The 26,980-nt window shown below is 40.8% G+C and overlaps 1 protein-coding gene across 3 annotated transcripts; it reads right to left on the reverse strand.

Annotated features, from left to right (window-relative positions):
- Nucleotides 1-100: 100 nt before the first annotated feature.
- Nucleotides 101-26,931, reverse strand: NDC1 (NDC1 transmembrane nucleoporin). Of its 3 annotated transcripts, XM_089515193.1 has the most exons (18): nucleotides 26,584-26,931; nucleotides 20,843-20,963; nucleotides 19,004-19,105; nucleotides 18,168-18,342; nucleotides 16,360-16,498; nucleotides 15,343-15,451; nucleotides 13,253-13,304; nucleotides 11,179-11,311; nucleotides 10,683-10,775; nucleotides 9,731-9,812; nucleotides 7,711-7,869; nucleotides 5,825-6,082; nucleotides 4,982-5,100; nucleotides 4,674-4,724; nucleotides 4,049-4,112; nucleotides 3,289-3,389; nucleotides 1,926-2,086; nucleotides 101-362 (listed from the first exon to the last, which is right to left on the reverse strand). In XM_089515193.1, the coding sequence occupies exons 1-18, from the start codon at nucleotides 26,611-26,613 to the stop codon at nucleotides 299-301; spliced, it is 2,013 nt and encodes a 670-aa protein (XP_089371319.1). In that variant the 5' UTR covers nucleotides 26,614-26,931; the 3' UTR covers nucleotides 101-298. The 3 variants fall into 3 exon arrangements, with proteins under 3 accessions (XP_089371319.1, XP_089371320.1, XP_089371321.1); XM_089515194.1 differs by lacking the exon at nucleotides 4,674-4,724; XM_089515195.1 differs by lacking the exon at nucleotides 19,004-19,105 and having other exon boundaries at nucleotides 26,584-26,930.
- Between the last annotated feature and the right edge of the window lie 49 nt (nucleotides 26,932-26,980).

Raw genomic sequence — 26,980 nt, forward strand, 5'->3', positions numbered from 1 at the left:
GAATCATGTAGCAGCAGAGCTTCAATAAGCAGATAAATACTGCTCCCTCCAAACCTGAGCAATCCCTGACACCAGTTAACCACTCCAAAGCATATTTAACTTTAAAAAAAAATCAGTTTATTATACAAAATGTCAAACTAAAGTTATCCAAGTTTTTCAGATACTTCAGCTGACAGCACAGTCACCCAATGACTTGCAATTAAAGTACACTTTTGAGAAGTCAGTAGAAATTTTCACTTTCTTTTGATGCAAACTTGCTGAATTATCCATCTGTAACAGCATGGTCAGTTTGATTTCACTACTCCTTAAACTCAAGGAACTGCTGGAGTCTTTTCTTATGTTCTGAAGATACTTGCACTGCACTAAAGAACAGAATATAAAATAAAAATTTGCAAACCTCATCCAACAACATGCTAATATATAATGAGGAAAAGGGATTGTTATTTTCTGAAAAATATGGAAACCCAACCTGTATGAAATGGACCAGCAAAGCTCCCAAGCAAAATCAAATATGTTTGCCCCAACCCTACCATGACTTTAGCCCTATTTAGTTATTCAAAAGGACACACAAGAGCACAAAATGTGTGGATCAAAGCAGAAATGGGACAAGGATCTGCTGTCACTCTTTCTTTCCCCTTTAAGGCCAGCTGTACGTTTCATTTCCCACTGAATATCCCAGGATCAGACCAGAGACCTCTAAGCTTGCCTAATGCACAAAATGGGTTACTGAATGTTCTACTACATTCCTAAACAATGGCTTTCCAGGTGTTTTGGATTTTGGCTCCCTGAATTCCAGACAAAATGGTTGCTAAAATGGTTAAGACTTCTGGGAGCTGAAGTCCAAAACACTTGGAGGACCAGAATTTGGGAATCACTGTACAGTACTAGAGTTTCTAAAAGATAAGGTACAAAGTGATTTGCATATCATAGCCACTCTGAGAAGTGGGTGTTTGTTATTTTATTTAACAAATGGAGAACCCAGAGAGAGACGATACAGATTTAAGGCAACCCAGAAGTTCTAGGAATTCTGTGAAAAGCTATGGCTTTAATCTCATGTTGAATTAAGAAATCAGGTGTTCTATTGTTGCTGTTGTTTCTGATTTAGGACAACCCTAAGGCAAACCTATTACAGGGTCATTTTAGCAAGATTTATTCAGAGGGTGATTGCCACTGTCTTCCTGTAAGAGAGTGATCTGCCCAAGGTTATCCAGTGGGTTTCCATGACTGAGCAGTCATTTAAACCCTGGTCCAAGAGTCCTAATCCAAAACTCAAGCCACAATACCACACCGACTCCAAGAGCTCCCACACTAACCTTAAGGGGAAAACAATAATCTGAAACCTTCAACCACATGGTTGAGATCATAATTATGATCCTTCTATAGCAACTTTCATTTCCTGTGAAGAAAATAGATAGCAGCACTAGCCTCAACTGTCTACTTCAAATTTATGACATGATAAAAGGGTACCATATGGTAAGCTTTTGCATTTTTACCATGTGGCTTTTAGTTTTGAATCCACTTTAGATGTACAATTATGTACAAAGCAACTCAGAATGTTGCACAATAGATCATGAACTTCTGCACACTGAAATTTTAAAATTCTTCTGTAGAATCCCAGGAGTACAGTAGTTTTCCACAAAGAGTTTTTAAGTTTTCATTCACTAGTGAGAAGATCTACAGTTTAATTTTATTTTAATGTTGCTCTTTTGTATATTTTTAATTATACTGCGTTAATTTTAATTGTAAGCCATCTTGAGTCCCAGTGTTGGGGAAAAGGCGGAGTATAAATAAGAGTGATGATGGGAATTAATACAACTACTGCTGCTACTAATGCATGAAATCATGTACAGACTCTTTGCCACCATACCCAAGTTTGGTATATAATGAAATGAACATTATAATCCCTTTGTTCCCTGTAACCTTACTTTAGGTGTTCTCCAAATGTGGTGGTTATCCGATATATGGCAGTTTTCAGTGAGGCTCTTAAAGCAAATCGAAGGGTTTTGTAGGAAGTGTCTGCCAGATTCCCTGAGATCCTGGGGGGTTTGCTGGAAACATGAGGGAGTTTGAAGTGCTTGTCTACCACCTAGGATGCAAAATGAATCAATAAGAGAGCATGTTGGCAGCAAAGAAGTTTACATTTCATACAGATGAATCAGCTCAGCTCACACAGTACAACTGAAACAGACTTGGAGATCAAGCTTATATCAATCAGATCTGGAAAGATCAAGGTTACAACAACTAATGGATACAGTTCAACTTCCAACCATAATATTGGCCTGGTGAGACACTGTGAGAATTCTTTAAACAGACAGGACTAAATTATGTCCCTTGGATAATATTATCCAGATTATTTTAGACTGATTTACAATTGTCAGTTCAAAATCTTTCCTGGTCTACTTCAATGTTCTACTGCAGAACAAACAGAATACAGATTAAGTCTCTCTTATCTGAAATGCCTAGGACCAGAAGTGTTTTGGATTTGATATTATTATTATTATTATTATTATTATTATCATCATCATCTGATTTTAGAATATTTGCATATACATAATGTGTATCTTGGAGATGGGACCCAAGCCTAAAAATGAAATTCATTCATGTTTTGTATACATCTTATAAACATAGTCTGAAAGTAATTTTATATATAATATATTTTAATAATTTTGTGGATGAAATAGTCTGTGTACATTAAATCATCAAAAAGCAAAGGTGTACTATCACAGCCACCCACATGGGCAATTTTGGAGTATTTTGGATTTTGGAATTCTGAATAGGAGATATTCAACCTACACTAGCATTTTATGATTAAATACAAAGCTGCCTAATATAATACATAGCTCTGTCTAGTCGAGTACTGCCAAATCTGACTAGCAGTAGCTCTCCAGGATTTCAGGCAGGATCATTTCCTAGTCTTCCTTGGAAAGCCCCAATATTCTCTGATTGTCTCTCACTCTAGTACTAATTACGACTGACCCTAATCAGCTTCTGAAATCAGGTAAGATCACAGAGGCTAAGCCCCAGAATGACAAGAAACAGATTTTGGCCCCTGGCTATCAAAATAAATTTTAAGGGCATCTGTTGACTACATGTGATCTCAAGAATGCTGTTGGCTGAGTAACTGCTTGTAGAATCCAAGATGATGGAGTGCATAACATATAAAAATGGAACGTTTGTCCCCTCTGATCTTTCTTTTCTGGTTAGCTGTAAATGTGTATTAGAGAAGTTACAGTAAAGTTTAATAAGAGTTCATATGACTTTTCCAGCAAAGAAATTAAGACTCCATACCTCTTGAAGAGTTAACAAAGTATTCAGAATAGCTGGCAGTGTTGTTTGGACAACTCCATATCTATCTTCAGTAAATGAGGCTGCTACAAGATGTGATAAACCTTCAGAGAAATGAATAGATTTTAGTTCTGATGTGTTAACTGTCACTGAGACTAAGACCCGTTACAAATGGGCCTTTGCGGCGCCCCCGTCACCTGCTAGGGGTTGGCCGAGGACCTAGCGTCCATACTGGCCTCACCCCTAGAACGTGACGGTGGCGTAAAAATGGCCACGCCCTATACACACGGGCGTGGCCATTTTTACGTGGCGGATGCTTAGCGTCTGCACGTAGCATTAAGAGAATGATGCATCGAGTAGCACCTCGTGGCGTCCTATCCAGGGCACAAGAAGAAGCACCATTTTGGCGCCTCTTTGCTGCGTCCGCTTTTCGGCGGTTTGTAACCCGCCTAAGTTATGTTACATCTCTGTCAGGGTTCTGAATTCAGAAAAAGGTAACTAATGCCTATTACCCTTCTCCACCTAAATCACCTAGAAATTACCTTTTGCCACCTATACGTTTTAGGCTTTGAGAATAGAAACTAGGGGTGGAAATTCTAGATATATGTACTACACCAGTATGTTCAGACTGGGTAAAAATGAAATGGGATATTTACAAATGCATTTTATTGCCAGTCACCATAGAAATCAAGGTAATTAGCAGAAACTGGTCACTGGATATAATTCATCTGCAGGCTATTTCAGATATGAACAGAATGCCTACCTTCCAAAGCCCAAATATGCATCTGGGTATCAGAAAAGAGGGCCTGGATTGAAGCCTCAGGGTGCTAGGAGAAAGTCAAGTGTTTTGCATGTTAGCCAACCAGATAAACAAGATGTTTCAAGTACTGACATGATCATGCTGACTGTAAAGCATTTAATCATAAAGAACTCTGTATTAAAAATTATTTTGATAATAATTTCAGTGCTCAATGTGTTAACCCACACTTCCCCCTACAAAAGATGCATCCCATGCATTTCTTATAAAATGATCCATCAAATTAGACAAAACAATGAAAAATGGAAGGCAATATTTTGAAATTAATTCTTCAATAAGCGGTCTGAATATAGTAGTCTGAGTGTTGGACTATGACTCTGGAGACCAGAGTTTGGATCTCTGCTCAGCCATGGAAACCTTCTGGGTGACCTGGGGCAAGTCACACTCTCTTAGCCTTATGGTTGCCCTAAGAGGGAAATGACATGAAGGCACATAACAACAAATCACTTGTTTCAATGTATTCTATTTTAATAGTTATGATGAATATATACAACATTTAGCACTAAGACAGTTAAAATAATTCTTTGCTGCCCAGCTAGTGTCAACCATATAATTATGCATTCATCCTTACCTTACTGAAAAAATACATTATCAATACTCGTTTTGACAAGAAACTTTTGAGCTGGAAGAAGAATAAGAAAAAGAAGTCTATGAAGAAACACAGAACATATCTAACAGATCAGAGCAGCATGTATTCTGTTTAAAGTTTTTTACCAAAATAAACTAAATTTATTTTTATTTTTAGGCTCCACTAACTGACACCCACTTCAAAAACTATTTAATTGGAATGAAAGTCCCTCATGTTTAAAAAGATTTTTGAATATGAGAAAATAAACAAACTGTGGAGATGAAAAAACCCATTAATCATTTGATTAATACCTGTTCTTTCTTGCTCTGCAGCCACATACAGAAATAACTTGGTTGCACTACTTCATTAGCACTTTTTGCAACAGTAATTGTTGGGCGGGTTTCATGTGGAGAGTCTGTCCACTGCATATCTACAAGACAAATCCAGTTCATTATAAAAATAATAATAATTTTAAAAAACTAAACAGATGCCCTGATAAGTAATTCACTGAACTAGAAGAGCTGAGAACACCAGTGTATCTTATTAGAGTGTTAAGAGTGGGCCATTAGCAAACCAGGTTCAAATCCCTTGTGAGCCATGAAACTCAGGAGTCATTGGGACGTCGTTTTTAAAATTAGAACGATGTGAATGACCTCACTCATGCATTCCAGGTTTGTTATTCACACTATGGAAACGCATCTATGTGCATCTCTGAGAGTTCAGTTGCTCACATGTGCAAGCACTTGAATAAACATGGTGTTGATAATGCAAATGTATTTGAAACATGTTCAAGGCATGCAGAGTTTAATCCTGAATTATCTCGGGTCTATTTGCATCAGTTATTCGTACTACCAATTATATGATTAAAAAAAAACTCAGAAAAAAAAGTATTGATTATCCCAGGTTAAGTGGGAGGTTGGCACCCCCCCCCCAAAAAAAAACAAAACACATCTTAATCAGGTACATTCGGGATGCATGTGAACAACAGAGATTCAACCAGGATTCATCCTGGATTATTTTCACCATCTGAATAGGGCCTCAGTGGGTGACTAGCTCAGAAACACTCTCTGCCCAGGCTGCCTCATATGATTACTGTTGTACACTGCCTTGAACCTATGGGACCAACAGTGTTGGGACCAAAGAACTCCTTCTACCTGATGTCCACAGTTTTGGTCCTCTTCTCATAATGTGGGGGCTCTGGACTGATCCATGCCAAGGAGAGCTTAAATCCAACACTCCAGACTTGCGACTCAGAGGAACAGGACTAAAAGGTGACTCTAAATTGCTTCCAAGATCAGACATAGGTGAAGCTTTTAAAGGCAACAAAGATGATTTAACCAGAGAAGGCATATGGGCTCGAGAAAGAAGGATGGACCTCGGGGTTTGAAACAAGTTCTCTTCTGTTGCTGCTCCTAGCAAGGAAGAAATTTATAAAAGAATATGATCTGGATGGCTTGTCCCAAGTCACATTCCATAGTCATACATTTCTTAAAGCACCTATTCTAACTACTATAAAACTCAGCATAATCTTAAAGTGGCATTAATAACATAAAAATTGTAAAATAAAAGGTTGATGTGAAAAAGTAACCATGTTCAGATTAATTTGGTAACAGATCTCCACATGAATAGGAGCCCATCCTTACTAGAGATCCCAAGTGCATGGAGTTGTGTTAATGCAGGAAGATCAGAGATGGGGCAGCTCTGCAGAATATAGCCCCGCTCCCCTCCACAAGTACAATGCCCTAAATATTTCCAAGGAGTTTCCAGCAAATCCCTGCAGAAGTAGTTAATGTGGCTCCTTTGATCCTGAACACTGTATGGTGACATAAATCATATGCATTAGGATACACTGATAAGTAGCCTGTCCCTTAGAGATACTACAAGCATGTTAGATTCATGTACAGTGGGAAAAGGACTAGCTATAGAGATGTTTTCCTAAATATGCAGTGGAGAAATACTGTGGAGACATAACCAGAGTTCTCCAGTCCAAATCTACTGCATACTCAGTCAGCCCTCCTTATCCTGATTCTACATTCACAGATTCAACCATCCATGGCTTGAAAATATTACATTAAAAAATCCCAAAAGCACTGTATTTAATGGGACTTCAAGATCTTTGGATTTTGGTATCGGGGGGGGGGGGGGGGGGAATTGGAACCAAAGTGAAGTGGATACCAAGGGCCCACTTGATAAATAGGAAGGATTACAGGTTCTTCGGCCATTGTCTCTTGGCAGCAAGTGAAACGTAGTGCAATGGTTTGTGTTGGGGCATGTTGCTCTAGGCACCATCATGGCTAGGCTAGTTCCACCAATATGGCTTAATAATTATTTTTTGCAAAGTGATTTATATAAACATGTGAATTAAAAACTGGCTCCAGTTCAGTCCAAAGAAGTTTTGTAGCAGATTTAATGGCAACTTATACAACCATTGAACGAGGGGGGGACGGGACACAGGGAAATAAAGAAATAATTTGTCTCAATGCTCAAATGTGGGTCGCCCAGTTTTTTTGGACCAGCTTCCAGAAACACTACCAAGTTTGGCCAGTGATGAGGGATTCTGAGAGAAATCCAAAACACCCAGAGGAGCAAAGTTTGAGAACCACTGATTTTGCTGGCAGGAAATTCCAGTTTCCACTCAGTAGTCAATATCTCAAGTTGTCCCCCGCTACGGGAATTTTTTTATTTTTTTTTACAAAACTAGCTCATGAAGTTCCTATTGAGTCTTTTTATACAATCTGTACACAAACAGGCAAATATCTGACACAATGCTGATTGTGGGGAAAATCGTAGAAAGGTGCCATTCCCACATAATGCTTGAAGGAGTTCTAACGAACATTTGTTAGAATGTTAGTTTTTATTATACAAAAAAAACCCTCAAAATACAAATGAAGGACATACCTTTTATCTTGTACAACTATTTCATGAATGAAGAATTCTTAACCCTGCTGCCCCATCCATTTTGGAACATGGTTCCCCTGCCTCCCCCTGTGGACAAACCCCATTGTCAAAAATACAAATACTGTGTGGATCTGTTCTGTACCTGGAGAGGTAGGGGGTTGTCGTAAGTCTCCCATAGGTGGCTGTTTCAGCCTTCCATTTGCAGCTGCAACTTCTTGGTGAATTATCAGCTTCTGTGTGAGATCATTTAGAAGATTCAAGCACTCCTTGGAAATTGAAGTCCAGTTGTGCGGATGTCCACCTTTTAGACAAGGGGAATGCATATTAAAATAGAAACAAAACAAAAGTTGAAGAATGAAAGAAACCAATAGCTACTGCAAAGCAGTGAAGCAGAGTATTGACTTCTAAAACACTTAAGTGAAATAGTTTTACAATATTACCCTGCAAGGGGGTGTGGGAATAGTGTAAGGTAAGTATCATCTTATAGCCTATTGCACATAATGAAGCTGACATTTAAAGGAGCAGTGTGTAATATTTTGGGGAGTTTTGGGGTGTGGTGTCATCAATATGCAGATGACACTCAATTCTACTACTCCTTCCCACCTCAATCTAAGGAGGCTGTCCTGATCCTAAACCAGCGACTGTCTTCAGTAATGGATAGGATGAGGGCAAACAAGTTGAAACTTAATCCAGACAAGACAGAGGTGCTCTTGGTCAGTCGGAAGATAGATCAGGGAATAGGAATCCAGCCTGTGTTAGATGGGGTCACACTCCCCCTGAAGACACAGGTTCGCAGTTTGGGGGTACTCTTGGACCCCAGCTTTGAACCTGGAGGCCCAGGTCTCTGCTATGACCAGGAGTGCTTTTGCACATTTAAAACTTGTGCGCCAGTTGTGCCCGTTCCCTGAGAAACCAGATCTGGCCACGGTGGTACATGCCTTGGTTACATCACGTTTGGACTACTGTAATGGGCTCTACATGGGGCTGCCTTTGAAAACGTGTTCGGAAAATTCAGCTGATTCAAAGAGCTGCTGCCAGGCTGTTAACAGGGGCAGACTACAGAGATCATACAGTGCCCCTGTTGAAACAGCTTCACTGGCCGCCAGTTTGTTTCCAGGCACAATTCAAGGTGCTGGTTATTACCTATAAAGCCCTACATGGCTCAGGTCCACACTATTTGGCAGACTGTTTCTCCTGGTATAAACCGGCTGGAACTCTGAGATACTCTGGATGCTTCTCTCTGTCCCAACACCATCACAAACACGGTTGGTGGGGACACGAGAGAGGGCCTTCTTGGTGGCTGCCTAGACTCTCGAACTCCCTGCCCAGGTAGATCAAAACGGCTCCCTCCTTGATGGCCTTCTGCCAGCAGGTGAAGACCTACCTGTACACAGGCATTTAAGGAATTGCTATAAGGACAGGCTGGGATGTTGGACCATTTTAAAAAACTGTTAACAGTTCCCCCCCCCCTCTTATTTATAGCTTTATCTTTTTAAAATATGTTTTATTCTTTTAATAACTATCTGTTTTAATATTGTAATAGTTTAGTTTCTTTTAATGTACTTATTATTTTATTTTTATGTTTTTATTGTACTGTTTTTAATGCTGTGTAGCCGCTCTGGGTCCCAGTCCTTGGAAAAGAGAGGGATACAAATATAAATAAATAAATAAATAAATAATGTACTAAAATCAATCCAAAATAACAGTCACCTTTAGCCTGTTTGCAACTATGACCAAACTATCAGGCTAGAAAAACAGCAACAAAGAAGTCAGAAGCTAGGTACTAAATATTAAAATGTCAGGAACTGAAAAAAGGGTTTTGGACACAAGATTTCATTGGCCTCCAGCAATCCAAGGCAAAATGTGTATAGGCACATTTTAATATAATCTACAAGCATTATTTGGCTTTGTACTGTGGGAATGAATAATCAATTGATGTACATGTTCCATCCAGTTCCTTTGCATACTCACCATTGGACACAACGATAGTAGGTTGGTTTTTTTCAGCTGGAAGATGTTCAGTATAAAACCCCCATTACATTTCCTCATGTTTGCATTTGGTAAATACAAAAATGAAAGAGAATTCTTCTCAGTTGAAGTCAGCTTCTCACAGAGAGTTCCCCATCTTCCTACTTAACAAAGCCCTGTTATGTTCTAAATACCTGGTTGGCTAAGGCTAAAGACCTCTTGACGTCGCACAGGGGAATACTGGGAGAGAAACATCAGGTCCTGTAAAGCTAAGAACTGAAGAGAAAAATATTTCAGAGTATTAAAGACTACCAAGTTGACCAAATTTGCATTCAAATTTCCACAGTTTTACTTCTAGATGCTATTAGAAATAATATTTTTATTAAAATAATTCATGATATTTTATTATGCTATCTCATGAAAACCAGTTTTGACTGGTAGAAAAGATTGCAAGTCATATTGCCTATGCATTTGTCCATTTAAGGAAGTAAGAAATTGTATTTCTTTCATTTTCTTTACAAAAAACATGAAAATACATAGAAAGAAGTTATTCAAACTTTGTGGGAAACAATTCACAACTCTAGTACTGAAAAACTGTACATTTCATCAAGCACCAGAGTTGATATTCTCAGAGCTGTAGTTATTTCAGTTATTCAAGCAAATCTAAATTTAGATAGCTACATTTATGTAAACCTATGTTGTTATGCACTAAAACATTATGATGACAGAGAGTGCCTGGTTGAGCTGCTATAGATGCTACAGAGTGATAGAGTGCTGAAGAGGCTATCTGGCTGCCATTTGTCACTGGAATCAGATAGGAGAAAATGTCTTAGGATGGAGTAAAAACAGCAGAGACCTAGGAATGGAAAGAGAAGCAATTCAAAGGAAAAGAGGGAAGGAGACAGGAGGAGTGTAAGAGATAAATTCAAATAGGGGGGGGGGGGAGAAAGGGGAGAGAGGTGAGGAAAAATGAGGTTTCCATATTAGTGTGAAGCTAAGTCCTAGGTTGCAGGCCTCTTATATGTACTCTATAATTAAACTGATAATGTGACATTGAAACTATGTTTTTTCTTGGACAATTATTATACCTAAGGTTATGCAATAAATAAGTTAACAGAAAGCCTGAGAATCAAGCTGAACTCATACCTTTAAAAGAGGTGGAGGATTGCTGTTTAAGACTTTAGGTAAACACTGGTCTGCTTCTTCTACAAAAGTTGGCTGGACAGGAAAGTGATGTGCCTAAAAATGAAAAATACACACACTCTGGAACTGCAGTTATGCATGAAAAACAACCTTCTTCAGTACTAATGAAGAACATAATCATGTCAACCACCATTTGCAAGCAAGATGATGGGCAGGCTGCCAACCAAGCCCTGACCGAAAGGAAGGGAAGGGTAAACTCTTCAATGGAAAACAGATGAACCTTAATGTAACCATTTCTGCGGCACTCTAGTAAGAGATGTTTTCCACATTGTTTGAAAAAGAAAGGCTACAATAGCAGCAGAGACCATCCAACTGCACAGCACGGGACGGCCTTCCCCAACAGCCTTCAGATGTTGAGTAAGGAAGATGGGGTTGGTAGTCTGACACATCTGGAGGATGCTGGATTAGGGAAGACCAGCATATGACCTTTGGCACCAACCTCAGTAGAAAAGATTCTGAAGAGCAGCCATGCAATATACCAGGTCATCAGAAGAAACAGACCACATAGCCAGCTGTGGTACAGGAGAGACAAATCCAGGAGGCCAGCCACTGTGTCGAGAAGAGGAAGTTTACTAGAAGTCAAACAAACAAACACACAAAATTGAGAGAAAGAGGTTTTGTTCAACACATACCTTAGTACAAAGTGTTTATGAAGACTATAAACAATAACTGTATTACATCTATATCAAAAGTTTATTTTTATTTTACCCAATTAAAAAACCCAACAAGTTAGCATGTAAAAGTGATGTAAAAATGATGTGATCTGTTTGATATTTGATGTTTTTAATCTGTTTTTTCTTTTCTATATGGTAATTTTATCTATTCCTCTTTTAATTGTTATTATCTTAGAATGTATGCCTTGGGCAGGCTTTTATTTACTCCTAATTTTACCGACTTTGTACAGCGCTGTGTATAATTACAGCACTATAGAAATAAAGTTTAATAATAATAATAATAATAATAATAATAATAAATGGAATTTTAATTGGATGGAGGCTCTAAACTTTCCTTTTAAGAAAGGACCCCTGGCAAAGAAAACTCCGAGGGAGTTTGTTCCACTGTGGAACAGCCCTTACTGTCAAGAAATTCCTCCTAATGTTGAGGTGGAATCTCTTTTTCTGGAGCTTGCATCCATTGCTCCGGGTCCTAGTCTCTGAAGCAGCAGAAAACAAGCTTGCTCCCTCCTCAATATGACATCCTTGCAAGTATTTAAACAGAGCAATTATATCACCTCTTAACCTTCTCTTCTCCAGGCTAAACATCCCCAGCTCCCTAAGTCGTTCCTCCTAGGACATGGTTTCCAGACCCTTCACCATTTTAGTCACCCTCCTCTGAACACGCTCCAGTTTTTCAACATCCTTTTTAAATTGTAGTGCCCAGAACTGGACACAATATTCCAGGTGGGGTCTTCACTTCCATCATCAGCAATCCATGACCCAACAGGCTCCATAAATCCAGCAAGAAACACAATGACACACTAACCATTTCTTAGAGAGCTTGTTCCTGTCCACTGCTGAGGACAGGGGCGTGAAATTGCAGAAGGTCTGGAAATCAATTTTCTCTCCCTGGGCCCCTCCAGTGGCTTCTAATTTAAAATGCTACTAAAGAAGAGGCAGGAATGGCTGGGCCCCATTCCAGAAAGTAAAAGGTGGACTTGATCACAGCACCCTCACTGTATTAAGAGAATAGGCATTAAAGCATTAAGAAAATAACCAGTTCTGTAGTACAGCTAGGATGTGGTGGTATTGAAGGGGTACCATAGTCTTGTCATCCACTTCTTCCTTGCAAAAGGAGGAAAGCACCACATTCTTCTTCACCTCTAGGAAGGGAAAACAAGTGCTGCATCTGCATCTGCCTCCTGTGGGGTAGTGTGAGGTGTGAGAACTCTGCTGCAGAGTTCTCTTCTTCAGAGGGTGGGAAAATGGCCATCGCTGCTTGCATATCATTATCTCTCATATTGCCAAGGCTGGGGGGTAAATTGCAAAATCAGCACTGCTAATGTCTTCCTGAGTGGTATTGTGTGGATAACACTGCCTCTCAAGCCCTCTTCCTCTTCTGGGGCAACAAATCCTCCCCTACCTAATTTTGTGTGGACACTGAATGATATGGGGAGAAACCCTTTGTTTCCCATTTCAAACAGCAGGACAGTTTCTGCTTGGTAATGGCCAAGTTATCATGGGGAACAGGAGTGTTTTCTAATAATCACATCGTATTAAAAGGTGGCTACTATGGAGAGTCTAGAAACAGTTAACAAAAGACAAGCTCAGACATTTCACACAGACTGGTGTAGAACACCTATCAATAGCATTTACATCAGCTTTCTCCTCAACTTGGAGTTCAACGAAAACAGCTGTGTTAATGCTTTAGAATCTGAATTGCCTGCCCAACATACCTGAAAGCCAACTTACCAAACCTATATTCTGTTACAATCTGCAAGATCAGTAGGAATGCCACTTTTATTGCAACTATGGATTAGGAAAGAAAAACAACAGCACACTTTTAGAGATACGAACCTATTAGTTTGAAGGTTCATTGTGGTAATTAGCCATGCCCGTGGAATATAACCTAAGATACCACAAACAGAAAAATCAAGCTGTAAAAACATAGACATAATACTTTGATTTCAAAAGAAGAATTTTCCATATAAATGTATATAGCAAACAATAAACTTAAAAACCCTTTTAAGGGAAAAATGTGGCAACATGAAAAGAAATGAATGATTTTGCTAGTTTAGGCCCTGTACACACGGGCCCTTTAGCACGTCCTGGCGACGTGCTAGGGTTGCCTCGGGGCGCCGTTTCCAGACGCCCCACAACCCTAGGACGTCACCAGAATGTCACAGCTGTGCGGCGCCATATACACGGCATGCACAGCTGTGACGTCACTGCCGTGCGCCTTCCAGACAGGTGCGCGTGACAGTGATGTGCTCACACCGCTGCAGGCAGTTTGCAGCGGTGCTAAAAGGAGCCGCTTTTTAGCGGTCCTTGTTTCTGCGTAGCCGCGCCACGCAATTTGGTTGCTGCGGCGCGGTTACATGAAAAGAGAGGCTGCCGCCAGCCGCCTCTTTCTGGCGGTCTGTACCCCGCCTCAGTATAGCTATTTAATAGTCAGATGCCATCACATTCTACGGAATCCCAGTCCAATGACACATGGTCTTACCCTGGCTGTTAACCCAAGATAAAAAGCCTCTCCTTACTAGACAGTCCCAGTTCCAGTAACTTAGCTGGATCCAGAATTAGCTGTTAAACACAATGAAATCCATGGGGCTTAAGTTAGCCATGACTAATTTCTCCCATTGATTTCAACAGGTCTACTGTAAGCATGACAAAGGGCCAGTACAGACAGGCCAAAATAAAGCTGCTTCGAGTCACTTTGGAGGTATGCTGTTTAAATGATGCGTGTGTCCTTAAGACTGGAGCAGGCTTTGGCGGGCTTCCGGACTCTTAGGATGCATGCATCATTTAAACAGCATACTTCAAAAGTGACCCAAAGCAGCTTTATTTTGGCCTGTCTGTATGGGGCCTAAATCTGGAATTAATCCAGTATAATTACATCTTCCTAAAACAAACATCTGATGCCACTGCTCACACTACATCTGCCCCAAGGTGCTCTACCTGTTTAGTCTATCTCTGTAGTTGTCCCTGAAGTTGCTTTATGTTATCTAAATACAATTTTAGAAATAGGAGGAGAGATGAGTCACAATACCACCCACACAACTTCTTCCCCTAGGATGAGAGTGTGGATTTGAACAACTGGAGTGAGAGCCAGCATGGTGTAGTAGTTTCAGCACTGGACTATGACTCTGGAGACCAGGGTTTAATTCTCCGTTCAGTCATAGAAACCCACTGGGTGACCTTGGGAGAGTCATACACTCTCAGCCCCAGAAAACCAGTAATAGGTTAACCTTAGGGCTGCCACAAGTCAGAAATGATTTGAAGGCACACAACAATAACAACAAACGCTGCTCAGTATCTTTCAGTTCAACACTCGTTTTTGTTTCCACAAGAAACTAATAACTCTCCTCTCCCCTCCCAGGTCAATTTTGCCTTGTCAGTGAACACCATACACATGAAGTTGCAAGGCCCATATCTTTTGGTGGGCTGCTACGCTGGGCTGAACACTTGTCATATGCAGCAGCAGTTAGCAAGGACTGAAGGGGTAGGGGTACATTTTGCTGCAGACAAGAGTTTTTCTCATCCCCAGAGTTATGTATGGAAAACTACAAAGCTACGGCAGTGGCGGCCATGAGATGAGAGACAAGTGGTCCTAATGACCCACGGGACACATTTTGCAGCAGAGACACCACACTTAATGAAACAACATGAAAGGAGTCATGATTTATTGTGCTCCCCAACACATAGTGCCATGCATCGGTGGAGCCATTTGGCTGTATACTACTAAAAATTATTTGTCCCACATGACAGAATGTCCAAAGGAAGAATCATTTTGCTGTACCATGCCAATATTCCTTTACTCCAGTACACTTTCCTTCTTATTTTAAGCATTCAGATGCCTCTGGAAAACGCACAAGGACAAAGTCACCCCTCATCCACCTCCCCCATATCTAATAACATGGTGTATATTGCCTTAGAAGAAATCTTACCAAAGAAGTAGTAGGCAGCACAGAAGTTCCTAACCATATAAAGTGACTCCACACAACTATGCTTTGCCAGTAGTGGAAGGGCTCTTCTGAAGCGCAGGTACTTGTATTGCTGGAAAATATTGTGCATATATTTGAGGAGGGAACTGTTTCAGGAACATATTGATTTGAGAGAGCAGTCAAATTTTAAATTATAAATTGTTTCAGGGATGGCAGCTGCACTAGATCTCCCAATAAATCTAACTAGTAAGGCCAACTTATTTTATTTCTACAATTACCAGTGCTATAGTAACTATAAAAGGCAGTAGGTAAATCCAAAAATTGCTGGTTTGGACCCCCAAGAATTGCAAGCAGAAGGAAGCTTCATTTATGCAATTAAGCAAGGTGCCTCTGCCCAATTTGGAACAATCCCCTTCCTACTGGAGATCATAAAATCCAGGAAGGTTCTTAACCTTCTAAAGATGTTTCTAGGGAGTTCAAGGCATTTGGGAGGAAAGAAGGGAGCAGGAATTTCTGCACCTATAAACTTTCATCTACTCATGAATCGCAGGATCTCATTTCTGTATTTCCATTATACCAGAGTATCTTTAAACTGACTAGTAATAAATACTTTCTGGGCAGTGTACAAAACATTAAAAACATTTAATACTAACCATGTACAAGAGAAAGCACATAATAAAGCCAAGATAAAGTCAGCAGTTGGGAGAAAATTACAGCATGTTACATCTAAGTAAAAACGGGAACGAATGATCCAAAAACACTAAAAAAAAGTTCTTATAATGCTGGGGAAAATTTTTAAAAATCTTTGCCTGGTACCCAAAGGACTATTCTATAGATCTAACCTATTGCATTTGAGGAATTTCTTATGAAAGAATCCTTCCTGAACCCACGTGCATTAGAACTTTTCCTCCCACCCCACATGTGCAAGTTATAATTGCAAGAAAGGAATGTGCACAAGAAAGAACAGCACCTCTTGTTCAGTGTTTGAACTATATCCCCACTGTCCTTTTTGCCACCTACCTGTATAACTGGGAATGGAAGGTAGTTCAAATTGTTGACAAGATACCGGAGACTGTAGCTGTAACCCATAAAAGCTCCAAGGAGCAAGAGAAAGAGGTGGTACTCATTTAGGCACACATTCAGATCAGCATCAGCTGCACTGAAGCAAAAACAGTAACTTTAGTTTAATTAGAAAAATAAATGTATGCAGCAATACTAGATTTAGTGCTATCTTTAAAGACTTAAGTTTTAAAAAAATAGAACCAATTTTCCAAAAATTGTTTTTAAAAAATTAACTGTAAAAGAACAGTTGATTTTTTTTTATGATGATAATATTCAATCATATTCTTTAAATGATTGTATTCTATTTGTTCTACAAACTAGCAGGTTAGCTATACAAGTGTGGGCCAAGCCTCCTTCTGAAAAAAAATTCCTCCATCCCTGCTTGATCCAGCAAAAATAGCATAATTTTCATGCAAACATAATTACAGAGAGGAGACAGAAGAACGTTGTTCATTCCTCAAATGTGTGTGTGGATGCTGTTTGTGTGTGAGAGGGAAGAGAGAGGAACAAATGGACGGAACAGTTTCCTATAAGGAAAAGGAAGCAAATACACATGCTTCAAATCAGAAAATCCTAACAGAGCAGTTTGCCTTGTTCACCTTCTTAAACTTTTAATACAATCATTCTCGATGTTTTGGACTTCAGTTCCCAGAATTCCTTACTGTTGACCAAGCTGCCTGAAGCTTTTGGGAATTGAAGTCCAAACCACCTGGAGGAACAAAGTTTGGGAATCACTGTTCTAATAGGTGCTTATGTAGCTCTACATCAGGTTAAGAATTATGCAGCACTCTAGCTTAGAAGTTGCTGAATTTCAACTCCCCGCAGCCTTGCCCAGCAAAGCCAGTGGCAAGGCATGCTGAGAGATGCAGTTCAACATCTGTACAGCCAAGTAATTTCCACCACTCTACTACAGGAAAACTGCCTGTTCTAATCTACAATTAGCTTTTTGAAAAGAAGGGCACAACTGGGCAGGTGTTTGAGTGGAAAAGTTCTCTTCCCAGTGGCAGCAATGACCACCATCTAAGAGACCAAGGTAAAGGACTAAAACTAGCCAGAGATCCAGATTGCCACCCTTCCCACTTCAACCCTCTGTGACCTGGACAATGTCAGAGGGTATGGAAAAACCCCTGAAATGAGGGACACATTTCCACATACCATGCCATCATCAGATTTCTCAAACCAATGCACCAGGTAGAGCTTTTTTTACCCAGTACTTTTGGGTGAGGACTAGCTTTGCTCCACCTCCTTCCCTGTACAGGGAAGAAGAGGAGCAAAGCACTCTCAGGAAGTTAGAAAGTGGCCTGCCCTATTCCTCTTCTCCCTTCCCTATGCAAGAAAGAGGGAGGAGAAACAAAACATTCTCGGCTGGCACTTGCACATGCCTGACAAAGCACTTCCATAGACCAACTTGGGTCTGCAGGACAAAGGCTCCTCTTCTCCGTGACAAATATCTGAAGTAAAGGTTGCAGCTGGTATATTTTCAAGCAATGACTGAAAGCAAGAGAAATGTGGTTTGTCTTATTAGATTGGAAACTTATCATAACAAAAGAGTAACAAGTATAAAACCATTTCTCCAGGAGTAAAAATGGGTTTTGCCGGCTCTAGTCATTTGCCTTTCTTTCTATACTAGCAGTAAGTAATGATTTGGGGAAATGAAGATGTAAACAAAAAAGTCTGTCATAAAGAATTTGGCAGCACTTTGATATTTATTTTCACAAGACGTTATATTTAATAAAGAGCTTGCTCTATAATCACTGAGAAATCACCTTTCTGTATTTGTGCAGGGCACAGATAAAAACAGGAACTTTCCCTTTGTCATAATGGCAGCACACCAAGCCACCAGCATTCCCATGACAGCATGGGCAACTGAATGGATCACCTGCTGGGGGTGGATAATCTTGCTGATCAATGCCAATCGGGAACAAGGAATTGAAGGCACAACTGCAACATAAGAAAAACAACATTAGACACCAACAACCACAAACCAAGACACAAATCTTCTACTTTCAGTCACACATTTGAGACATCACTTTTCAACCATCACTCCTCCTCATTTAAGTATTTGCAAGTTCATAATATGATAGGGAAATTTTCCTGAACAAAGTATGATGGGTTTTTGAACCATTCTGACCATCTTGAAGGGGCAGAGAAAGGACAATGTATGGCCAGGTAGGTCCTCATGTATTTATAAGGCATCTTTCAGAATTATTCAATATTTACAAATAAAGAAAGAGTTTAATAATACTACAGGACAGAGGCCAAGTTTTATGTTATGCAGGTCTAACCTGCACTGGAGAAATAATGCAGTTAGATATCACTTTAACTGCCTTGTCTCAATGAGATGGAATCTTGGGATTTGTATTTGTTGTGGCACCAATACCTTCTCTGATAGAGAAGGCTAAATATTTCACAAAACTACAAATCCCAAAATTCCATAACACTGAGCCATGGCAGTTGAAGCATTGTGAAACTGCAGTATTTCTGCAGTGTACATTAGATGATAGTGAAATAAAACAGACTGACAAAGTTAAAACACAATTCAGCACTAAGCAACAATCTCTGAGGAATGTACATTTCATTCAGTTTAGCTTTGAAAACTCACCTGCATGAAATTCAACATTGAAGATATTTATTACCACTATTACCACAGACATCAGAAGTAAACAGAAGATAACATAGGAGGTATACAAATCATTGAATGAACCTAAAACAGAAAATGACAGGAAGAGAATCAATTCATTTGAAATGCAGTCCTGCAGGGAAATTCTAGAGATAATATGGATAGTCAGAAAGACAAATGAATGGATCTGAGTGCAAATCAAGCCTGAACTCTCATTAGAAAACCTAGGCCTGTTCCGCACGGGCCTTTGCAGCGCCCCGGTCAAAGGCTAGGGGTTGGCTGAGGACCTAGCGTCCATACTGGCCTCACCCCTAGCATGTGACGGGGGCGTAAAAATGGCCATGCCCTATACACATGGGCGTGGCCATTTTACGTGCCAGACGCTTAGCGTCTGCATGTAGCATCGAGCGAACGATGTGTCGAGTGCACCATTGGCGCCTCGTCACGTCATTTCCGCGATGCAAGAAGAAGCCCCATTTTGGCACTTCTTTTTAGCTGTGCCGGGAAGCCTCGCGGTTTGGCTGCTGGGGCTTCTTGGTGCAGCTAATGATGGCGCAGGCAGAGTGCCATTTTTCAGCGCTCTGAAACGCACCCTAGTAACTAAAGTGAGGCTATCATACTTGGACATATCATGAGACAATATGACTCACTAGAAAACATTATAATGCATGTAAAGTTGAAGGCGAAAGGAAAAGAGAAAGACCACATTACAGATGGACTCATTTAATCAAGCAAGCCACAGCCCTGAGTTTGCAAGACCTCAGTAGGGTCTCTTGGAGGTCTTTCATCATAGGGTCACCAGAAGTTGAAGCTGATTTGATAGCAAATAACCACAACAAGAACAGAAAAAGAAAATTGTTTCCAGAAAACATTGTAAAGTAGACCTATTAGGAGAATGAAAGGGGAGCAGATAAATCCAAGGTTCAGCTTATGCACATCAACCTAACATGATTTAGCACAGACTTGGGTGACCTCAGGCAAGTCACATGCTCTCAGCCTCAGTGGAAGGCAAAGGAAAAGCCCCTCTGAGCAAAGAAAACCCCATGACAGGTTGCCTTAGGATTGACATAAGTTGGGAATAACTTGAAGGCACAAAACGACGACAAATTCCAAGCTAGTGTCATTCAGATATGTTGGATTACAACTTTCATTATGTCTGGCAAGCATAGTTATTGTCTGTGCTGGCAGGGGATTAGCCAACATATCTGAAGTGTACCCAGTTGGGGAAGGCTAGTCTAACAAAAGACATGAAGGTGGCCACTGAATGGCCAAATTCAAGCTATTCTCTTTGTTGCATCCCTCTCAATGTGACATGAAGTTGGTTTGTTATCATTGTTATTCAGGACTGCTGTAAAGATTAGCAAGATAATGTACATAAAAACTTTGAATAAAATGGAACATAAGTGCAGAATAGCAGTACAGTTTGCCCTCCACATTTGTAACTTCGAGTTTTACAACTTTGATTATTGGCGGTTTTGATTAATATGTTCTCTCTAGGAATTTCAAAGTCCTCCTGTGCAATTCTGCTGGAAGTTGATCATAGAGTTGTGCTGGGGAACCTAGAAGTTCCTAGAGAAAACACTTCTCTAGGCTTCTGGAGGTCCTCCAGCATGATTCTATGATCAACTTCTGGCAGATGTTGACCACAGAGTTGCACTGGAGGACATGGAGATTCCTAGAGAGGTTTCTCTTAGGTAAAAAGCATAAGGGTTTTTTATTTGCATTTTTTCACATCTACAGGGGTCCTTCATCCCTAAGCCCAGCAAATGTGGAGGGACCACTGCATTCTTCTGTATGTCTCATACAAGACATTGTACATACCTGTGATCCATTGCACAGGGTGGACAAAGTCAATATTGCTAATGGTGACAAAGACTGCAATACAGAGAGGAAGCAAAAGCACAGACCAAGCAATACTTGCAGCTGCTCTCCATCCCAAGATCTAGAAAGAAAATAAAAATTAAGGTCTTTGTCTTTGTTAGCCAAGAAGTAGACAAACACACTATCTCCAAACAACTTATTAAAATTAAAATAAGAGTCACAACTAATTTTAAATAAAGTATCCTTAGATTTATTTTGCAGGCTGCCAGTGACTGTGACAACAGGAGAAATAATTTCCTGCAAGTAAACACTCATCAAGAAGTACACGTTTTTTCTCCTCTGGAAAGTATTTCGTTTATCAAATGAGAATTACTTATATGAGACAGACTGACTTTGGAGAGTTCATTCACAATTTTGTAACCAGAGGCCAGAACAAAAGAACTTCCAAGTGAAATGCTTGCAGCTATGTTCAGTCCACTGGAATAAAAATAAAATAAATAAATAAATCAAACATCAGTAGGGTCATAACTTTATTATGAACAACCAGAAAAAAATCTACAAAACTAGACAGAAAGCTTTGTAGGCGACTCCTTCAGACTGGATGTTATAATAACAAAAATGGAGGGGGGAAAGATGAGATGCTGAGGGCACTGTTGAAAAGTCTTAGTGTGGTCCATGGTTTACTTTCAGAAATGAAACATGTGCAATTTCAAAATTAAAATTGAATCTTGTCATTTGTGTATGTGTGGGATGAGACTGTGGAAAGGTCTATGTTGCAAGTTTATAGTGCAGCCCCTAAATGACACACAGGCCCTGGTCCTAAAATTCTTATTCACCAAGCCATAGATTTTTAGTTAAAGGCAGAATACATTGCTAGCAACATGGGATCATCAATCTAACAGTGCCTTAAGCTCATATAGAAATGTGAATTCATTCATGGCAAGGGATTAACAGGTCTAACCCATATCAAGATAGCAACCTGCTGGACGATTTAGTAGCAGCAGAAGATGGGGAAAAGAGCCCTGCTGCATCTGTGCCACTGAGATGTACCTCCATTGGGCAGCTCTTCCATTTGAAATGTTTCTGTTCAAGCCCAAAGTCACTTTGTAATTTCCCCAGGCTAATGGTGCCCTCCAGATGTAGTAAATCAATGCTAATCAGTGGGGGGGGGGGGTGTCTGGACCATTCTGGTATCTAGCAAGTTTCTAGGAAGGAAAGAAACTATGGCCCCATACAGACAGGCCAAAATAAAGCTGCTGCGAGTCACTTTGGAGGTATGCTGTTTTAATGATGCATGTGTCCTAAGAGTCCAGAAGCTAAAGCCACAATCCAGTCCTAAGGACTGGAGCGCAACTTTGGCGCAGCTTCTGGACTCTTAGTACGCCTGCATCATTGAAACAGCATACCTCCAAAGTGACCCGAAGCAGTCTTATTCTGGCCTGTCTGTATGGGGCCAATAGTATCCAATGGGCACAAATATGATGCCAGTCCTTGGTACACTGTAAACATCACTTGCCAGTCCCCACAGACTCCTATCCTACCTAACAAGAGCCAAAGGCTGGAAAAGACTGCTATAACAACTGGATTCCTGTCTTTGTTTTTGTGTCCTATTCCATTTTTTTTTTTAATTTTAGATTGCAAATCTGTAGGAAACAGTGTTTGGTGCTGTTGTTTCAGCGGTTCCCAAACTTTGGTTCTCCAGATGTTTTGAACTTCAGCTGTTGGCCAAGCTGGCTGAGGCTTCTGGGAGTTGAAGTCCAAAACATCGGGAGGACTAAAGTTTGGGAATCACTATCTGGTTTTATGTAAGCTACTATACCACTTTTCAAGCTAAAGAGGTGGGCTAAATGCTTAAAAAACAGCAGTATTCCTCATGTCATAGTGGTTTGAATTGAACTCTGGAGACCAGAGTTTGATTTCTGCTTAGCTATGAAATCCACTGGATGACTTTGGGCAAGTCACATACTCTCAGCCTCAAGGGGACACAACAGCAAACCTTCTTTGAACAAATCTTGCCAAGAAAACTCCATGATAGGGTTGCCATAAGTCAGAAATGACTTGAAGGCACACAACTACAACAAACTACTTTGTATGCAAAGGGAATCTGTAGAACGTTTGAAACTAACAGATTTACAAGATCTAATTACAGTGGGCCCTTGGTATCTGCTAAGGTTTGATTCCAGGACTCACCGTGGATACCAAAATCCGTTGGATGCTCAAGTCCCATTAAATACAACGGTGTAGTAAAATGGCGTCCCTTATATAGAATTGCAAAATTTAGGTTTGGTTTTTAGAATTTATATATTTTTCAAATATTTTCAAGTCATGGTTGGTTGAATCTGTGGATAATGAATCCATGAATACGGAGGGCCAACTGTACAAAATGTGTTTGCATGCTGATCTTCCAGCCTATGTCTCTGTACTACTCTGTTCTCCTTGGAGGATATGGATGAAACAGATTTAAACTAAGTGAAGGCATGGAGTGAGATAAGCAACCTCCTTTTCCTTGAGAATTCAGCAGAACAGCTGTATGGATGAAATGCACTGAATTCTTATGACTTTCTGCTTCTCAACCCAAAATATCCAGAGGTGGTTTTATTGAGCTTGATTTCCCAGAGCAATGAGCTTTTACACAATCTTAGCAACCTTATAACATGGCACCTTTTTCCTGGCAGGATCTCTTTGCTTGTAGTGATGTGAAGGGATTGGACAAACACAACCCAGCAAGGAAAATACTGGCTAGCTTTCAGGAGGAGTTTACAGCTGCCTTTGGCTGCTGCCACACTACAAAATTAACACAGTTTGATACTGCTTTAGCTGCCATGGCTCAATCCTATGGAATCCTGGGATCTGTAGAGCTCTCTGACAACGTTATCACACGGGAGGAATGTCTTCCAATTTCGAAAGAAAAGAAAGTGGGGCCAATTTGGAAATGAATGCAAGTACGTGGATGGTTATCACACTACTGAAGAACACAGCACCCATCCCAAAGCCAAAGCAGTGTGAATGCAAAAGAAATTATCATACTCATCGTAGTCTAGAATTCAAATTAGCATCCCTGCACATGCGCAGTGAGAGCAGAATCAGATTGTTACCTTTTTACACTTCCGGCAGGGCTTTTGCCCTTGTTTCATGTTATTTGTTCAATTGTTTGCCTTGTTTCACATTATTTGTTCATTTATTACACTTTATTTCACGTTACTTAGGTAGCCCTAAATGGCTTGGGCCCAGGATACCTGAAGGACCGCCTCTTCCCATATATTCCGCCCCGCACCCTCAGAACATCTGGGCAGCAATTACTTAGGGTTCCCGGGGCGAGGTTTGTCTCCACCACCAGGAGGACATTTTCCACCGCCGCCCCGGCCCTTTGGAACACGCTGCCCATAGAGCTCCGCTCAGCTACCTCCCTGGCCCAATTTAGACGGGATTTAAAGACCTTCCTGTTTGGAATTGCATTCCCTGACTAAGGTCTTTTAGGCCTCCTTCCGCCGCACTGGCAACGGGATTGGCTAACCTGGGGCCTTTTGTTTTTATGTTTTATGTAATTGTTGTATGATTTTAATGTTTATTGTTGATTGTAATTTTAATTGCTGTAAACCGCCCTGATCTGATGGAAGGGCGGTATATAAATAAAAATTTTATTTATTTATTATTATTAATTCACCAATTCAAAACCAGTCCAAAGTAACCTTGTACTTGGTTTGAGCATTGGACTATGGCTCTAGAAAGCAGGGATCGAATCCCACTGGGTGACCTGGTGCAAGTCACACTCTCTCAGCCTCCTCAGAAAACGGCAATGGCAAAACCCATCTGAATAAACCTGCCAAGAAAACCCTGTGACAGGGTCACCCTAGGATCACCTTAAGTTGGAAACAATTTGAAGACAAACAACAACATTGGACAAGTCACACTCTCTTAGCCTCAGAGGGTGGCCATGGCTAACCTTCCCAGATAATCAGGTGGTTTGGAGAGGAAAGAAGGGCTTGTCACCGGGAAGGGACGCCCCCCCCCCCGGCAGCACAGGAGTACTTATCTCCCATGTACTTCACTTTTCCAGCCCCTTTTGCAGCCAGTAAAGGAGCTTGGGAATTGTAGTCTGATTCGAAGGCAATCCAAGGGTGACCAAGACATGCATTCCATACCTGGCAAATTCAAACTGAATGCAACTTTGGAGTGGAACAGGATTTGTAAATTCTACGTTTCCCCAAATTTACCCATCTCTCAGTTGACCCTAGATTGGGTTTGAATTGACTCAGCATTGCCTTCGATTGTGTGTGATAACCTTTTGCGAATAAACGTAAACCCCCATGATAGCATTCGGGATGACACTCCATTAATCTTCCAATTTCTTCTGTGTGATAACGTCCTGAGAGAGGTTGCATCCACGCTGCAGAAATAATCTGGTTTGACACCACTTTAACTGCCATGGCTCAATGCTATGGAATTCTGGAAACTGTAGTTTGTTGTGGTTCCAGAGCAAAGCTACAATTTCCAGAATTACACAGCACTGAGCCATGGCAGTTAAAGTAGTGTCAAGCTGTATTGATTCTGCAGTGTAAATGCAGCCTTGGTTAAAAAGAAGAAAAGATTTGCGATGGAGGAATTGCATTTCAGAACTTCCTCACTAAGGACTGCTCCAATTTAACAGATTTTATTTATACCTCACTTCAGAACTGTATTTATCGGAGAGAGAAAGATCTGAAATAAAACCAAGGCGCTAGGCAGCATAGTGTAGTGGTCTGAGTGTTGGACTATGACTCTGGAGACCAGGGTTCAGTTCTTGGCTTGGCCATGAAACCCATTGGGGCTGCATCCGCACTGCAGACATAATCCAGTTTGACACCACTTTAACTGCCATGGCTCAATGCTATGGAATTCTAGGGTCTGTAGTTTTGTGAGACATTTAGCCCTCTGCGTCAAAGAGCCTAGTGCTACAAGAAACTACAGTGCCAAGAATCCCACGGCAGTTAAAGTGGGGTCAAACCGGATCATTTTTGCAGTGTGGATGCAGCGTAGGTGACCCTTGGGCAAGGCACACTCTCTCAGCCTCAGGGGAAGGCAATGGCAAACCCCCTCCGAACAAACCTTGCCAAGAAAACCCCAGGATAGGAAATGACTTGAAGGCACACAACAACAATTTAAAATAAAAATATTGCTACTATTATAGTATTGTATTTTATCTCCATAATAGTATATATATCCTTAGGCTGTACGCCTTTAGCAGGATGTAATGTTTGGAACTGTTTCTGTAAAGGGCCATGTAAATTTATGCCCCTATAGGGAGGGACATACTAAAGCATGGTTGCCCATAGGGAAACCATACTTGCCCATAGAGAATCATTCGGGAATACTTGCCCATAGGGAAACATTAGAGATTATCTGCCCATAGGGAAATATTGGGGATTACTTGTGAAACCTAGGAAACATCTCCAATGTTCCCCTATGGGCAAATATTCTCTATGGGCAAGAATGGCTTCCCTATTGGTCAGCTCTATACAAATAAGCGTTAATGATAGCAGTGTGCCAATATGTCTGCTTATTTTTTTTTGGGGGGGTGGAATAAACCTAGAGCACATTTCACAGGGCGGAGTGAAGAAGAAAGTGGGCTCTTTGTGGCCATTGTGGCTCACAGGGGGTACACGTGTCTACCCCAAAGCGTGCCCATTCAGACGTGACTCCCCCTGATTTTGCAGACACGTGTCTTTAAAAGGGGGCCTAATCCAGCGGTGGCGGATACGTACGTTTAACTGTTCCCGCGTTGAATGAAACATCCTCCCTCCCTGGCAGCCCAGTAGCAGCAGGAGGAGGCGGAGGCGGAGTGGGGCTGCTTTTGTTGCCTTCCTTCCAGAGGAGGCTCCAGAGAAGCCAGCAAATGGCGGCCCGAGGCTCCAGTGACGCCTTTTGAAACGCGCCTCGCCTTCCTTGCGCCGCCTTTTTCAGCGGCTGCATCCACACTGGAGAAATAATCCGGTTTGGTATCGCTTTAAGTCTTTTCTGGCTCTAAAGCTATGGAATTCCCAGGATTCCATAGCAGAGCCAGACAAAGATTTGTTGTTATTGTCTTTATATATTCATTTTTTAATCCCGCCTTTCTCCCAAACTGGGGCCCAAGGCGGCTTACAGTACAGTATATATTTT

The sequence above is a fragment of the Sceloporus occidentalis genome, unplaced genomic scaffold (genome assembly GCF_023333645.1).
Source record: "Sceloporus occidentalis isolate IW3139 unplaced genomic scaffold, rSceOcc1.0.p SCAF_3, whole genome shotgun sequence".
Lineage (NCBI taxonomy): Eukaryota > Metazoa > Chordata > Lepidosauria > Squamata > Phrynosomatidae > Sceloporus > Sceloporus occidentalis.